The 15,004-nt window shown below is 43.8% G+C and overlaps 1 protein-coding gene across 1 annotated transcript; it reads left to right on the forward strand.

The window, feature by feature from the left end:
* The first annotated feature begins 1,576 nt into the window (after positions 1-1,576).
* Positions 1,577-10,031, forward strand: trib2 (tribbles pseudokinase 2). The gene is made up of 3 exons (XM_012866696.3): positions 1,577-2,947; positions 4,471-4,763; positions 7,658-10,031. Exons 1-3 carry the CDS (start codon positions 2,678-2,680, stop codon positions 8,127-8,129), a joined length of 1,035 nt encoding a protein of 344 aa, XP_012722150.1. The 5' UTR covers positions 1,577-2,677; the 3' UTR covers positions 8,130-10,031.
* Positions 10,032-15,004: the final 4,973 nt, after the last annotated feature.

Consider the following 15,004-nt stretch of genomic DNA (forward strand, 5'->3'; position numbering starts at 1 on the left):
CTCACACAGGGGCACGTCCTGATTGTTCGCTGCAGAATTTGCGAAGTGAAATCGGAGCTATTGTGAAGCAAGGAGTGCTCCAGCATCGCAACAAAGAACAAAGTGGGTGGCTCACTCAGATTCTATCTCAGAAACACGCACACACACATATGCTTGAAGAGCTTGTGGGTGCTGCCACATTCAGCAACTGTGAGCCACTGTTTGGAGATGAGAGGCTTCTGTGTGAAAAAAAAAAAAAAAACGCATTTCCATGCTGCGGGGGATTATCTGGGCAGAGAGTGAGAAATGAAGGTAGAGAACAGAGGACGAGCGCGCTGCCACTGTCTGCGAGCCGACGAATAGGGGTTAAGTCAAACACTTCTCGCAGTGTCTTGGGTCCAGCTGCAATCATTCCTCTAGCCGCCCTGGATTCCTACGCAGGATTGCACAATCCTTCTGTCATACCTTGTGGTAAATCTAGGATGAAGAATAAGGGAATAATAAATCTCCAGTATTCTGTGAAACACGTTTAAAAGATAACCGCGCCTGACACAAGACACCTCTAATACCTAGTTGTTGTCCATATGTTAATACACTTAAAGCAAAAGCAAGATTTATTAGTGATTTCTGAGTCCGACTCCCCAGCATGGTTGTATACAGATCAGGGATTTTATTTTGAGGCTTGCGACAAGGGGTCTGCATGCATCATGCCTTGGAAACATCCATCCATAAGTCACATGCCTGATTTTTCTGTTGTAAAAAAAAAACAAAACAAAAAATTTAAATAGATGCAAATACACAACTAAATAGTAATAGGTAATTTGAATGCATAGAAAATGCCTGATTGATATTGAATTGAATCATATTTTACACTCATTCTTTCCAGAAGTAGTTGACAAAGTAGCTAAACAAGCATGTCTTTTTTTTTTTTTACCTTATTCTTCCCATCTTTGAAAGAAAGACCCGGTGGTCATTTCATCCCATTCAAAGTGTAAAAACAGAGATATTCCCACATGTTTTAGTGTGAATTTGCTGCGCCGGGGATTGTTTGCTGACATGAAACATGAAACTTTGTTGACTTGCCCAGAGGTTTTCAACGACATTCACGCAGAGCTTTGTGGATAATATGGAGCTGGACAGAGTTACTGCAATACTCAATTTCATATGAGTGTTTCATATTTTTAAAACATTTTACATTTAAATGAGCTGAAACAGAAACAATGATGCATTTGAGTAAATACCACAAATCACTTTATAAAATTCTTGATTTTCCTTATAAAAGTATTATGTTGTGGCAAATGTTGCCATGGTGCATGCTGCTCCGATGGAGGGACGGATTCCCCCCTTCCTCTATGTTGTTTGAGTGACATTTGAGGGGGAAACTCATTTGTAACGCAGCACGTACAGTAGCTATACTCCGTTCCACCAACGCTGGCTTTAAATTCCTGGGGGTGTAGCCGCGGTACGCTGCTTTCACGTGACCTCCATGCCGGCTTTCAGCCAATAGAGTTTCGGTGTGAGCGGTGACGTCAGGAGGCGGGTTAGCTGCCCCCGAGTATAAGTGGCGCGTGCGCGCGCGCGTGCATTCAAACCCTCCCTCCCCCCTCCTTCGCGTAACGCAAGGCATGAACGCAACTCTCTCTCTCTCTCTGTGTACAGGCGCAGTGTGTGCAGTTCCCCCTCTGCACTGAATGAACTAGATTCCCGGCCACGTAAGAAGCACAGCGGTACCACGGGAGAGAGGATGTCCTGCTGAATCAAGGGATTGGCCTGGGAAAGTCGGCCGTCCCTTCCTTTCCTTCCTTCCACAAGCTTGCAGCAGCACACACAAGGCGGCAGACGGCAACATTTCTTCCACTGGATAACTTGAATCGGAGGCCAGAGAGCGCGCGCACAAAGAGCTTCAGCAGTCACTCCGGATGGGGCTCTCTCCGCATGACAATCACCGTGCATGGATGTGATTCCCGGGGAACAAGGCCGTGCACTGACCCTGGTACTCGTTAGCCAAAACCGAGCTAGCTAGTTAGCTCTGCACCTGCTAGCCCACCCCGACGAATATCAGCTGCTATTATTAGCTCAGAAACTTGCTTCATTTGTTTGGCTCGTGCATCCTTTTTTCTTTTTCTTTTTTTTTTGATGTGCGACCGCGAGCCGTGTCCAACATATTGTTTCCGTTTTACGAAACGTGTCTATAGCGCTGCACCGGCGAGATAAGCTAGCGGACCGTTGACTTGGCACCCTTCATTCATTTTTTTTTTCCCAAAAAAGCTAACTTTTGGTAGCCTTTGTTGCAGCTTTTTGTCTTTGCATCCACGTTAATGAAGCTGCACCCCGTCGGCCCAGGCTTTCGGAGAGCTGTGGCCGCGTCGTCGGGCATTTAACACGGACTTTTCATTCCATGAATGTACAACAAAGGAGAGCAACTGAGCGGGGGGGACACATTAAACCCCCTTTTTGAGTGCAGCTTCTTTGCCTGTTGACACAAAACCAAAGCACGGTACTGTAAATTTAGATTTTTTTTAAATATATATATATATATTATTTATTGATACCATAAATAATTACGTGAGGTAAATATTTTTTTAATTACTGGACGAGCTAGCGGTGCCCTAACCAAGGAAGAGGGGACAAAGGAGAGAAAGAACTTCTGATATACATATATATATTTTTTTTTGTGGGGATTTCGCACTTCATCCTCATGAACATACAGAGGTCAAATCCAATCAACATTTCACGTTATGGGAGATCGCGACACAAATCGCACGATTTTGAGGAGCTGTCTTGCTTAAGGACTACAGAGTCGAGCCAGAGCTTCAGCCCCAACCTCGGTTCCCCCAGCCCGCCGGAGACCCCGGACTCCTCGCACTGCATCTCCCGCATCGGGGACTACCTTTTGTTGGAGCCGCTGGAGGGGGACCACGTTTTCAGAGCCGCCCACCTGCACAGCGGCGACGAGCTCGTATGTAAGGTGAGCGCCACCGATCGTCGTCTCCCCCAAAATAAGCAACCTGTATATTTATTTTTTTAGACTTGCATCTCTCCCCTTTTAAAGGATTTTATTGCTCATTGACAATAAAACACATAGTACCAGTACAGAACTGCAGATTTGGGTTTAGTTTAGTTTGCTGGATGCATATTGCACCAAATGCTGCCACCTCAACTTTTTTATTTTTAAATTATTGCTTGCATTGTAAATAGAGAGCTGGCAGCTCCAGCCTGATGGAAAAAGTGAATGGGGTGAGCTGTGTGGTTTGGATTGCATGATGTAAGGTTGACAAAGGAGTGAGTAACCATGCACTCACACAGACACACACACACACACACACACACGCTCTGGCTCTGCTCCTGGCTTCTCCCTTTCACATCACACTGCTGTAATCGGCACGCCGTCCAGTAGATGCTCGCACCGTGAACATCGTCGCAAGGCTGCACATTCTCTGGAGAATTGACTGATCGGTCGATGAGTTTGGCGGGATGTATGTATTTGATGACAGGGATGCGCCGAACCTGGCTCTGATTGGCTCTGAACGTTGATCAGTGGGTCATATGCTGAAAAAGCAGAGTTCGTTTGTGTTTTTTTTTTTTTTTTTTCATCCGTATTAATTTACTTCATGGAGATTTCCTGCCATTTTTTTGGTCAATTAAGACATAAACGGATATTCGCTTTTTTAAGTTTGAGGAAAATCCCCGTTGAAGAACCTGTAGGGGTCTTAAAGAAAACCAAAAATCAGCATATAGGCCTGATCTGTCGGTCTCTATATGCAGGTGTAGTTAACTTTGCATGTCCTGCCTGCTGCCGTTCCACCGGCTCCACGCAGCACGTTTCCCTGCCTCCTTTACGCCACATGTTGACTTTAGCATCCGGCTCGTCGTTGAAGCCGCGGCTCTCGTCCCCCCGTGCAGCAACCTCAGACGGCGGCCTCGTCCGGGATGATTAATAGAAACAATGGCGACATTCACCCTTGGACCCATAAAGCTTTGACATATCCAGTAACCTGCCCCTTTGACTCGTGATAATGTTTTCTCTGCCATGAGAAACGAGCGACCTTTGGCACCGGTTATGAGGTAACACCGCTGTTTGTCCTCATCTTCATGGCGCTGACCTCAATACAGCAGCAATCAATCCCCCCCCCTCCCCCGCCCCTCCTTTCCAGGATTGATCATCTGTGTGGAGCTTGAAGGCTGGGTACCATCGTCAGACCTGCAGGGCGCTCTTTGTATTGAGTGGAAGCAGAGGAGCCTTCTCACCTGAACCGGTTGTACTGAAAGTCAATTTGGACGGGGAGGGGAGTGGGGGGGGTTGCTATGGAAACAAACACGACACTGCAACCCCAGGCAGCAGCACAATGCCGTGCACCATCATGATGCTCTCAGTTTAGCCGTACCTTTTAGCACTTCAGCAAAGCGAGGTGGGGAAGGGAAGTCTGCTTGTGCGTCACTGTATGCGCCGGCCAAAAAAAAACAACCTTCTCTGTGTGTGCCTCTCTCCAGGTGTTCGACATCGGCCGGTACCAGGAGTCGCTGGCGGCCTACTTCGCCCTGGGCCGGCATGAGCACGTCAACCAGATCCTGGAGATCTTGCTCGGGGAGACGCGGGCCTACGTGTTCTTCGACAGGAGCCACGGCGACATGCACTCCTTCGTCCGCACCTGCAAGAAGCTGCGGGAGGACGAGGCCGCCCGCCTCTTCCACCAGATCGCTTCGGCCGTGGCGCACTGCCACGACAACGGGTTGGTCCTCCGCGACCTCAAGCTGAGGAAGTTCGTCTTCAAGAACGAGGACAGGTAAGCACCTTCGTCTGCAGCGATCGGGCGCTCGTGAGAACGCCCGGCCGCCTGTTGACGGCGTGAGCTGAGTCAGACCAAGAGTAAAGGCGGCCTGGGTCTGTTTCTGTGCGCGTGGTTTTTATCGGTGGAAATATCTCACGTCCTGTGTATAAATAGATGAGATGCGTGCGAGTGAGCAGGTAATCATTAGCCGAGCAGGAGGCTGGCGCTGGGTTGAACAACACGGTCCGATAAGCCGCTGGGACCGTTCTTTGGGCGGCAGATGATCAAACTGAGACTCACAGCTACTGTAAGCATAAGCTGAACCTGACAGTCACACTTGCAGAGTTAGAATCTGACACCTGCTGGCTGCATGTACCAACTACAGAAATGGCATCTGTTGCTACAGAGTTTTTTTATTTTTATGAATGGAAGTGAAAACAGCTACAAAAGACTACTCAGAGCGGCTGCTTCACACTGCGACGGCATCACCGACTTACCAAGCTCTGCCTCTCAGCCGCGGGCGCGTCGGTCTTTGGCACGCACAGTGGAAAAAAGAAGTGGAGCCGCTCCTGGTACGGGTCCAGTGACCTCCAACGGTCCAGGACTGACGCGCGCAGCCTGTTTTTAAATGATTGATGTTGCGGTTTTAGCGAGGGATCTCTCAGGGCGGCGTGGGGATGACCATATGCCAAACAGCCGACCGCTCCGTCGCTCTAGATCAGCGGAGACGAGTCTGTCGAAATAAGACGAGACAAACGGGGGGCTTTGTTCTGAAATGTGAAACTCTCTGTTGCTGAAGGCTGCAGTACAGAAGTGAATGAGTGGCTAGAAGCGCTAGATGACACTTGAGCTGGCTTAATTCATGTTAGTGAGTCCTTCTATACTATGTAGGCTTTTCATAAAACAGGGTTTTTTGTTTTTGGAAGAGCTTATTGTGCACGGTCTGGTATATTCTCACTGTATTTACTTTGAGTAATAATACCAATATGGTTTCACAGCTTAGGAAAAAAAAAGGAAATGTTTTGTCCTACTGCTCCTCAAACAATTTATTTAAATTTTACTGTTATGTTAACTACAACTAGGGCTGGGCCATATAGGCCAAACATAGCATATTTTTAGGCTGAATGCCAGTAAGCAGTGGCGTCTCTGTCATGATAAGTTAAGTGGGGCACAAAAACTCAACACCTATTAACCCGTTTTTCTGTGATTTAATCCAACCTAACTTTGATCAATTTTAAATGAAACAGATAAGTTGGCATAAACCACCACACTGGAAATGCCGTTTTATAGAAGCTAAATGTAATTTAATTATTATACATAAAATTACAAATAAAGGCTCACTAAAAATGTTAATTTATTGAATAGGAAAGATTGATATCGAGCCTTCTATGAGCCAGCAAGGACAACCAACACTAGAGGGTCGTACACTTTCTGGCAGAACCTAAACATAACGCGTGCATTTCCAGCATTTTGATTGGACGATCCGAGCTTGGGGCCACTGGATTTGTGCCCCGCAGCTGTCTACTGGGAGCATATTGGGCATGCGCACTGCAAATTCACATGTCCATTATTTAAACAAACGCTGGTGGGTGGGCCACAATATCAAGGTGCCTCAAGAGTATTTAGCCCTATTAGCTTGTCAGTTTTCTGGCAGACTTGGATATGTAGACACAAATGTTTCTAACAGAATTTTATTCCTAAGGGAGTCTTGTCTTTTTTTTTATATAATTTTACTCTATATAAAGAACAATCCCGTCCAGCTGATTATTGTGAACATAGAGCACCACAGCGACATCTGGTGGGGCCTGGCCCCAAATGCAGAGACGCCACAGCCAATGAGCCATATTTATCTTTATTGGAATCATAAAAAGGCATCTTTGAATCAAAGCCTCATCCCAAAGGTCTCACAGTTAACATATTTTAACAAACACCTGTAGGTAAAAAGGAGGAACTGCTGAAAAATAACCTGCTGGAATACATAAAAGTAGAACTGTGACGCAACACAGACCATCTCCATATAAACAATATAGTCTCATCTTATCTCTTTATAAAAACAATTTTTTTTAATATCACAATATACAACATGAATATATTTAGACTTTTTGATATGAGATAAATTAAGAAAGCGCTAGACTGCAACAGTTCTTGTAACAAGTGAAACGGGCCGCCCCAAATGCACCCTGATTGATTCAGCTCAGTGTCCCAGTGACTGCTTTGGGTTTAGTTGCTCTTTATTGTGCATTTAAGCCCTGGAAAGCACATTGATAAGTTTTCCTCGTCTGAAGAGCAATGCCATTACACGTGGTTCTCAATATCACAGAGGAGGAACCGGTGTCTGCCGCAGAACTACGGTGCTTTGTTGCACAACGATGGAGTCAATATTATGCAATGGGTTAAGGGCTGTTTTTAAATGGATTTGTCATATGTTGCAGTTTTTTTTTTTTTTTTTTTTTTTTTTCCCCTATCTAAGGTAGTGCTTGTTGTGTTTTCCTCAATAGATGAGCTGTGGTGTGGTGTTTTTGGTTTATGAGCTGTGCATGCAGACTGCCGCATCTCCAGTTCTTGTTATCAGGACATGGAGGGATATCATAGCCGTGCTCGGCTTGAATTATACATCAGGCGCAGGGGAGCTGAAGAATAAACCATGTGGCTTTTATTTACATAGAGGCATTTTAATAAACCTCTAATACCATTTTTTATTTTAGATGTCATGGAGCTCAAGACTTGTACGCCTCAACAGCTTTGCTAAAACAACAAAAACAGCTTTGTTCCAGTTTTTGCTGTGAAATAACCTTGAATTGATGATTCTCTGAACGTTTCTGCTGCAAAGCCGTCGATCCTTTTAGTTCAGTGCTGGACTCACTGTGTTTTTTTCCCCGTTTTTGTTTGTTTCTCCTTTTTGGTTGCAGGAGCCTGGTTAAACTGGAGAGCCTCGAGGACTCTTATATCCTTGCCGGTCTCGACGACTCGCTGTCAGACAAGCACGGCTGCCCGGCCTACGTCAGCCCGGAGATCCTCAACGCCAGCGGCAGCTATTCGGGCAAGGCGGCCGACGTGTGGAGCCTCGGCGTCATGCTCTACACCATCCTGGTGGGGCGCTACCCTTTCCACGACGTGGAGCCGGGCTCCCTGTTCAGCAAGATCCGCCGGGGCCACTTCAACATCCCCGAGACGCTGACGCCGAAGGCCAAGTGCTTGATCCGCTCCATTCTGCGCCGGGAGCCGGCGGAGCGCCTCACCTCCCGGGAGATCCTGGAGCACCCCTGGTTCGCCTCCGCCGGAGTGCTGGGGGGGTTTCAGGTGCACAGCCGGGGGGAGCGGGAGCAGGAGCAGACGGTGCCCGAGGTGACCATGGAGGAGGAGCTGGAGCTCTTCAGCTGAACTACCACCAAGCACAAAACGGATGACACCGCCACGGTCGGCTCGCCACGGCTTCAGCAGAGCCACCGAAGAGAGGAAAAAATAAATAAAAAAAGAAGAGAAAAGAGTAGATTAGAGGTAAATAGATGAATTTGTCACTCATAACAAAGGTGTTTCCATCCCGTTTTCCTTTTCCACCACTTCATGGAAAACCTCGAGCCTAGCATGACAAATGGCATCTAGACATCATCTGGCCGATCGCTCCCTGGTTGGGAATGTTGCTGCCAGACATGCAACTTGCAAACAATGTAGCATTTTTTTTTCTTTTTTTTATGTGTTTTGGTTTAATGTGGTGCTCATACGAAGTCGATGCATTCGCCATTTTTTTGACACTATTAAAGGCATGAAGGGACATATGAAGACAGTAAACCAAGGACAACCATACTTAACGAACTGCGGCACCACACTTTTTTCTTACAGATCTTGCTTTTTTTTTTTTTTTTTTTTTGTTCTCGTCGCGTCTGTGGCCGACGACGGCGAGAGGCCACAGGCCCAAAAGTTCGAAAGGGCAACCCCACGTTTCGTGGTTTAAGCTGATCCAACTGACCTGGGACCACTGGGAAACAGAGCGTCTTCGTCTTTTTTTGTTCATTACCTAAAAGAAAATGTCTGACCTCAGTTTTGTTTAATGCTTAGTTAAGGTGTATCTATATTTTGCAATTCTGACAGTCACTAAACTCCTTGGTGGCCTTTTTTTCCCCACAATCCCCAGTTATGCGTCTGTCTCTTAAGCCTCTATCATGCTTTAATTTACTGTATACCATCATTTATTGCTTTCTGTGTCTGTAAGCTATCCTAATCTGTTCCCGCTGCTCGCATATCTTTCCCTGAAAGCCTTTCGTCTATTTCTCTGCGCGACCATCCCAACACGGCATCAAGCACTTGGTGTGATAGGCTAACGGACACTTCCACCTTCCTGAAATTAGCTTCCTTCTTAATTTAAAATTTCAGTTGTAGAAGTGATAACGTAACGTTTTTTTATTTAAATTGTAACAACTATGAAAATATATATATAAAAATGAATATAAATATATATATTTAAAAACTACATAGCAGGGTATTTCTTTACCAAGAGATTCCTTTTTTTTTTTTCTTTTTTTTTCTCCCATGTATGATGTAGGCAATATTTTGACACAGGGCAGGTGTGAAGAGAGAGCTGTCTAAGGTTTTAGGAAAACAAAACGCCATCTATGCCAGTATTCCTGTGCCCCCAGCAGGCCATGCCACCCAGTCTCCCTATTTTTTTTTTTTTTTTTATTTAATTACATTTTTTTCATTGAAGGGGGGAGGAAAACCTTGATATGGGATATTCAGTAGTGGTATTTGCTATTCCGTGCTCACTCCATGACCTCATGCTAGTTTTCCTACTGCCCGTGTAGGTTCTGTGAAAGGATCACGCTCGGATTGGGTGGCAGTAGACATGTTTCGTCGTATCTCAATGTTACTTGAATTTGTTTGTTTAGTTTTTTTTTTTTTTTTTTTTTTCAACCTAGTCAGTGGCATGTGCTCCATGAATGCTATAGCCTGCCTAGTGGGGGGTAAAGGGTGGGTCGGGATTAGGAGGATGCTTTTGGCTTTCTTTTTCTTTTCAACAAAAGCTATTAAAAAAAAAAAAAAGACAAAAAAAAACTTTCTTACTTTTCTGAGTTGCTTTTTCAGTTAAAGTACGGCTATAACTTCCGTTGTTTCTGTAGACTTATTTAAGTTGGTGCTGCTTTGGTGCTAATGTTTAGTTTGTTTTGTTTTCGTTCCTTGGTGGGTGGGGTGGTGCATGGTGGGATATCTGCCTCAGATTGTATTGTAACAGATTCTGGTGTTTTTGTCCAAATTTATTCAGTAAATAAATTGTGAAATGATATTTGACATTTGGTTTTGGTTTTATTCCTGGAACATAAAGGTTTATTTTAATTCTGGGACGTCACGTGGAAAGAAAAAAAAAAACGCTCACTGTCGCTTTCTTTGAACAGCTGCAGAATTTTGAAATTTTAATATAATCAAAGATTTAGCTGGAACTAAACGTCAAACTAACTCTTGGTCTCCTTAACATGTCATGAACGGTTCCTCTATTTGCTTTGCTATTTTTTTTTTAATTTAGTTTAAATCTACCCACCCATCAAACAGCTTCCATGTGCCTCTGGTGACATCACAAAAGTCAACTTCTTTTGAACTCCTTGTGCCCAGTTACAGCTTTGTTTCTTATCATGGTGCGTTTATTTAAAAAAAAAAATGGTAAGATTTGAGAAGACTGCATGGATTTCAGAAAAGTCTACAATAAAACTCGTAGATGGTTTGCAAAATAGACCAATATATCAATACCAAGTTTTCCATCATGCCTTCACACAGCATAGAGACATTCTGACAAACCAAGGTTTATTCACTACTTGTTTTCAGATTCAAGCCATTCAGAAGCGCCAATAGTTCATACTGCAGATTTTACTGGGCCAAATGCACGCATCGGACAGTGAAGTCTGGACTGTAAACCTCTGATTTTCCCAGTCAGAATTATGACTTTAGGGGACTTTCTGGTTTCTGACCGGGAACCTGAGGAAAATGCAACTGGAAGGAGAATTATACCTTATTGCTGTCCAGTTTATTTTTTCTTCCCCTTATGCTATAACGCCCAAATACAAAGCCAATTTAACAAAATGTTTAATTTTCAAAGTAGCACCTTTTTAACAACTGGATGAAATCCTTCAGTGGAAATTCCTACCGTATTACCCAGCTGCATTTCTACAGTTGTTGCACATTTTTTTTTAGTAAAGAAGAGTCACCTCTAGCCTGTATCTTTTTAAATCAGTTTAAATTCTGCTCTTCAAACCGAAGCTAAATGCTGCTGTGTGGTCTAAATATAGCGCTTCCAAGTGCAGCCTGGCCGTATCCTCTAACAAGAGAACCTCTTTGCCTCCTAATGACGTTGCGATCGTTTTGGAGAACTTAAAAGGATTCCGAATGAGGAGGACTGCTCCACCAGTCCCACTTTACCTAAACCATTGCACACGTAGAACAGGAGAGGGCTGCTGGGGCGGATGGTTTTCTGGTGGCTCTGTCGTGACGGAGGCCAGCAGCCCTCTGTGTCGTAAAGCAGCAGCGGTGCTAATCGCTGGTCTTTAATCCATCCCTGAGACAGAGTTTTACCTTTTCTGCATTCTTAAAGCTGAATTGTGTCTTGCAAAGGTACCCATTGAACTTTTTTTCAGAAGGAGAAGAATACACGATCCCAAGTTATTTGACAATTGGATTTTGTGTTCATTTGTATTTCTGTTGCTCTCCCTGAGTCTATACATTTTCCAACCAAATTTTTCTTTATCTCCAGCTACACTTTTTGAGCTGTGTTTATATAACCTTTGTGCTTCATCATCCCCGCTCAAGAACGGCCTTCCCGCCGCATAATGCTGCCACCGCCGTGCCCCACGGTGAGTGAGATCCTTTTCGTCATGCAATAATCTGCCGTTATCGAACAATCCCAGACTCTGTTAATGCATCCCAGCATGAACTTGTTGTGATTTTCTCACAGAACAGCACAAATCCTCTTTGCTCCTTGATTATGTGCGTTCGGAGTTTTGACCTGTGAACAAAGCAGAATGCTAACACTCAGTCATTAAAAAGGAGCTAAGAACTATCCAATGAGTGTTCAGCTGACTGCCAAAGGCCTTCACAAAATGTGAGATATCGTGTGCTAGTCTGACCTCTAGTGGCTTCATAAGGTCACTGAAGAAGGTCACATATTACTGCATTCACTTGTCTATTCAGTTTGAAAGAAGCTGATTAGAGACGATTAGAGCAGGGTTCAGCAACCTTTACAATCTAAAGAGACATTTATGCCCAGAGTCCAGCTAAATAAAAGTCTTTTAGAGCCGCTCATGATCCATGTCATTTAAAAAAATATATATCTTCTGTAGGGATTTAGTAGCCATTTTTAAAGTACTGCTGTTTTATTTCCCTTTTAGATTGTAAAATAAAGAAAATCATATAAACCTTTGCAAAAAGAGGATGGATACTCTTTCCGCTAATGGCATTTTTTTATCTGTGGAAAATGATGCTAAAAAAACAACATTCCAAAAAAGTTAGAAAACAAAACAACTGGACTTTTTTCTGAAGTTTGAAGACGCTTCGCTTCCCATCCAGAAAGCTTTCTCAATTCAAATGTCTGGAGTAGTGGAGTTCCAAGCTTTATATTATTACCTAAAAAGGCCTTGTAATGGCTTAAATAACATGCAAGTTAAACCTAAACTGGTCCATCCCTTAGTAATGGGGAGTCGTTAAGGTCATCGTTGGTATGGTTTACAGGTAGATGTGATCACCTGCATGGAGGTCAGGATTGAGGTGAAAATTGAAAGGAATCAAACCTATTGCTATGTTGTACGTTTTTGAAAGTTTAAACCTGAGACCTCTTAAAAAAAACAATCAAACACGCCATCGGCAACCTAACAACACTAAAAATGGATCTAAAGAATATATTACCGGTACTTTTAGATTCACTGTGGTGTGCAAATTCAATGCAATTTTTCCACGAATTGCCTACCACAACTTTCGTATTTATATCTCTATTAAAAGAATGTTATTTGGTGAGTCAGCATTTTAGCCAAAGTTGTTAAGAGCCAGTACGGAAGGTCCAAAGAACCACTTGCGACTCTGGACCCGCAGGTTGCAGACCCCTGGATTAGATGGTAAAATCCTGAAACAAATCATGTTTTAGAAATAAACAAGTTGATTGTAGTCTAATAGTCCATCACTGCACAATGAATAGCTACAATATATTTTCTATTCATACAAGTAAACACATACATATAGGGCTTTACAAAAGTTTTCATACTCATTAGACTTTTCCACATTTGATCACTGTACAGCCACAAATTAAAATGCTAATTTAAATGCACAAAGCAACACGTAATTGTGAAGAGGAAGGAAAATACACGTTTCACAGCTTCGGCTTACAAATAGAAGTCTAAAATGATTGGTGTGCATCCAGCTCCTTTTAGTGTGACACCCCTAAATAAAATCCAGAACAACTATTCACTTTCATAACTAAACTTGTTGGGAAATAGAGTCCACCGGTGTGTAATTGAGTCCCAGTATAAATACAGCTGTTCCGAGTGAACCAGTAGCACCGTGAAGTCCACAGAGACCACCAGACAGACCAGGGATGTGTTAAATCACCGTAAAGGCTGTAAAAAAAATATCTTAGAGAGTAAGAAGGGTGAGGCTCAATTGAAAACCTTTCAAGACATGGCCGTCCATCTAAGCAGAATGTTCAGGAATGGAGAACATTAGTTACAGAAGCAGCCTGGAGGCCAGCGGTAACTCTGCAGAAGTCTGCGGCTAAGGTTGGAGAATCTATTCACAGGAAAACTTTTAGTTGTGCACTCCACATCTCCTGCCTTTGTTTCAGAGTGACAAGAAGAAAATCATTTGCTGAAGGAAAGCTATGAGAGGCCCCACTTCCCTTGTTCAATGCGTGGCAGGAAATTAACCCCGCACGTTCCCTTGAACATGCCACATCTCCCCGATCAAAGGTGGCGGAGGCACAGCAATGCCTGTCGGGACTGATGGAAAGATGATTGGAGCTGAATACAGGGCAGGCGTGCAAGAAAACCTGTCGGATGCCGCAGAAGATTGGTGACTGAGGCAGAGGTTCACTTTCCAGCAGGATGGCGACCCTAAACATACAGTCAGAGCTACAGTGCAATGCTTTATAACATATTTCTGTGATAATAATGACTGTCGAAGTCAAAACCTTTGTTACCACCACATCTCTCTTTAACTTCTCTTCTCTTTTAACCACTCTCCCTTAGTCTATTTTGCAAAGAAAATTTGACAAAATGTCACTTTTTATATGTCAAAAAATGTAAAGAGAAAAAAAAAAGTCTTTTCATTTCCCAGTTTCATGTTGGTCCATCACATAAAATCCCAATACAATGCTCCGATGTTCAGGGCCGCAACGTGACAAAACATAGAAAATGGAAGAACTTTGCAAAGTATACTGTAAGTTTTGAAGGTTAAACACGTTCTGATGTTAAATTGTAACAAGAGAGAGTTAAAATCCATTCTTTTTCTAGGTCAGCAGTCAAAGCAAAACTTTTTTTTCTTTTTTCTTTTTTTACAATACAATATCCAAAGTTTTGGCTTTGGATTACCCCGGAGGATTATTGCAGGGTACCTGCAGAGGCTCTCAGTTTTAAGATGAATGTGGCTGCTCAAAAAAAAAAAAAAAACACATTCCATACTAAGCAGGCAGCACTGAGACAAGCAGGAAATCTGGCACCGGATCTACTTCTGCAGATGCAAAGGCAGTAAGAAGGAAAAAATCCGTGCAGAAGAGCCGGCAGAGGACTGCTGGGAGCCTTTAAACCAGATCTAAAGAGGATACAACACCAAAGAAGGCAGGCGTACACTGCATAAGGTGACAGTAAAACCTACAACACGCTTAAAGTGTTTGAAATGTACCATGGACTCACAGTGTGGACAATATGTTTTCAAATTGCTTCTGCATGTCTCTGTCGATAATTGCAGACATGGATGCGGGTTCATTAAGGCGGCGCAGTGCGTAATTAGGACTGTGACTAATTAAAAAATCTACCGAGGACACCGTCTTTGGCAGTGGCACGCTTCGCCCTTCTTTAAGAGCATAATCCCGCTCCATGTCTCCTCCTAACAGAATCGCCTCGGCTCCAATAAATCCGGAGAGTCCCTACCTGCAAACGTCATTAACTGCTCGCAGAGATAGAGATTTAAAGGGCTCTCCGAAGGCCGAGAGCAGTGCTGCGAAGAATTGGGGCTCCCTTTTCCTCCGCCGCTCGCCTTGGATTGCCCTGCGACAGCAATGATTCATCTCTTGT

The sequence above is a fragment of the Fundulus heteroclitus genome, chromosome 15 (genome assembly GCF_011125445.2).
Source record: "Fundulus heteroclitus isolate FHET01 chromosome 15, MU-UCD_Fhet_4.1, whole genome shotgun sequence".
NCBI lineage: Eukaryota > Metazoa > Chordata > Actinopteri > Cyprinodontiformes > Fundulidae > Fundulus > Fundulus heteroclitus.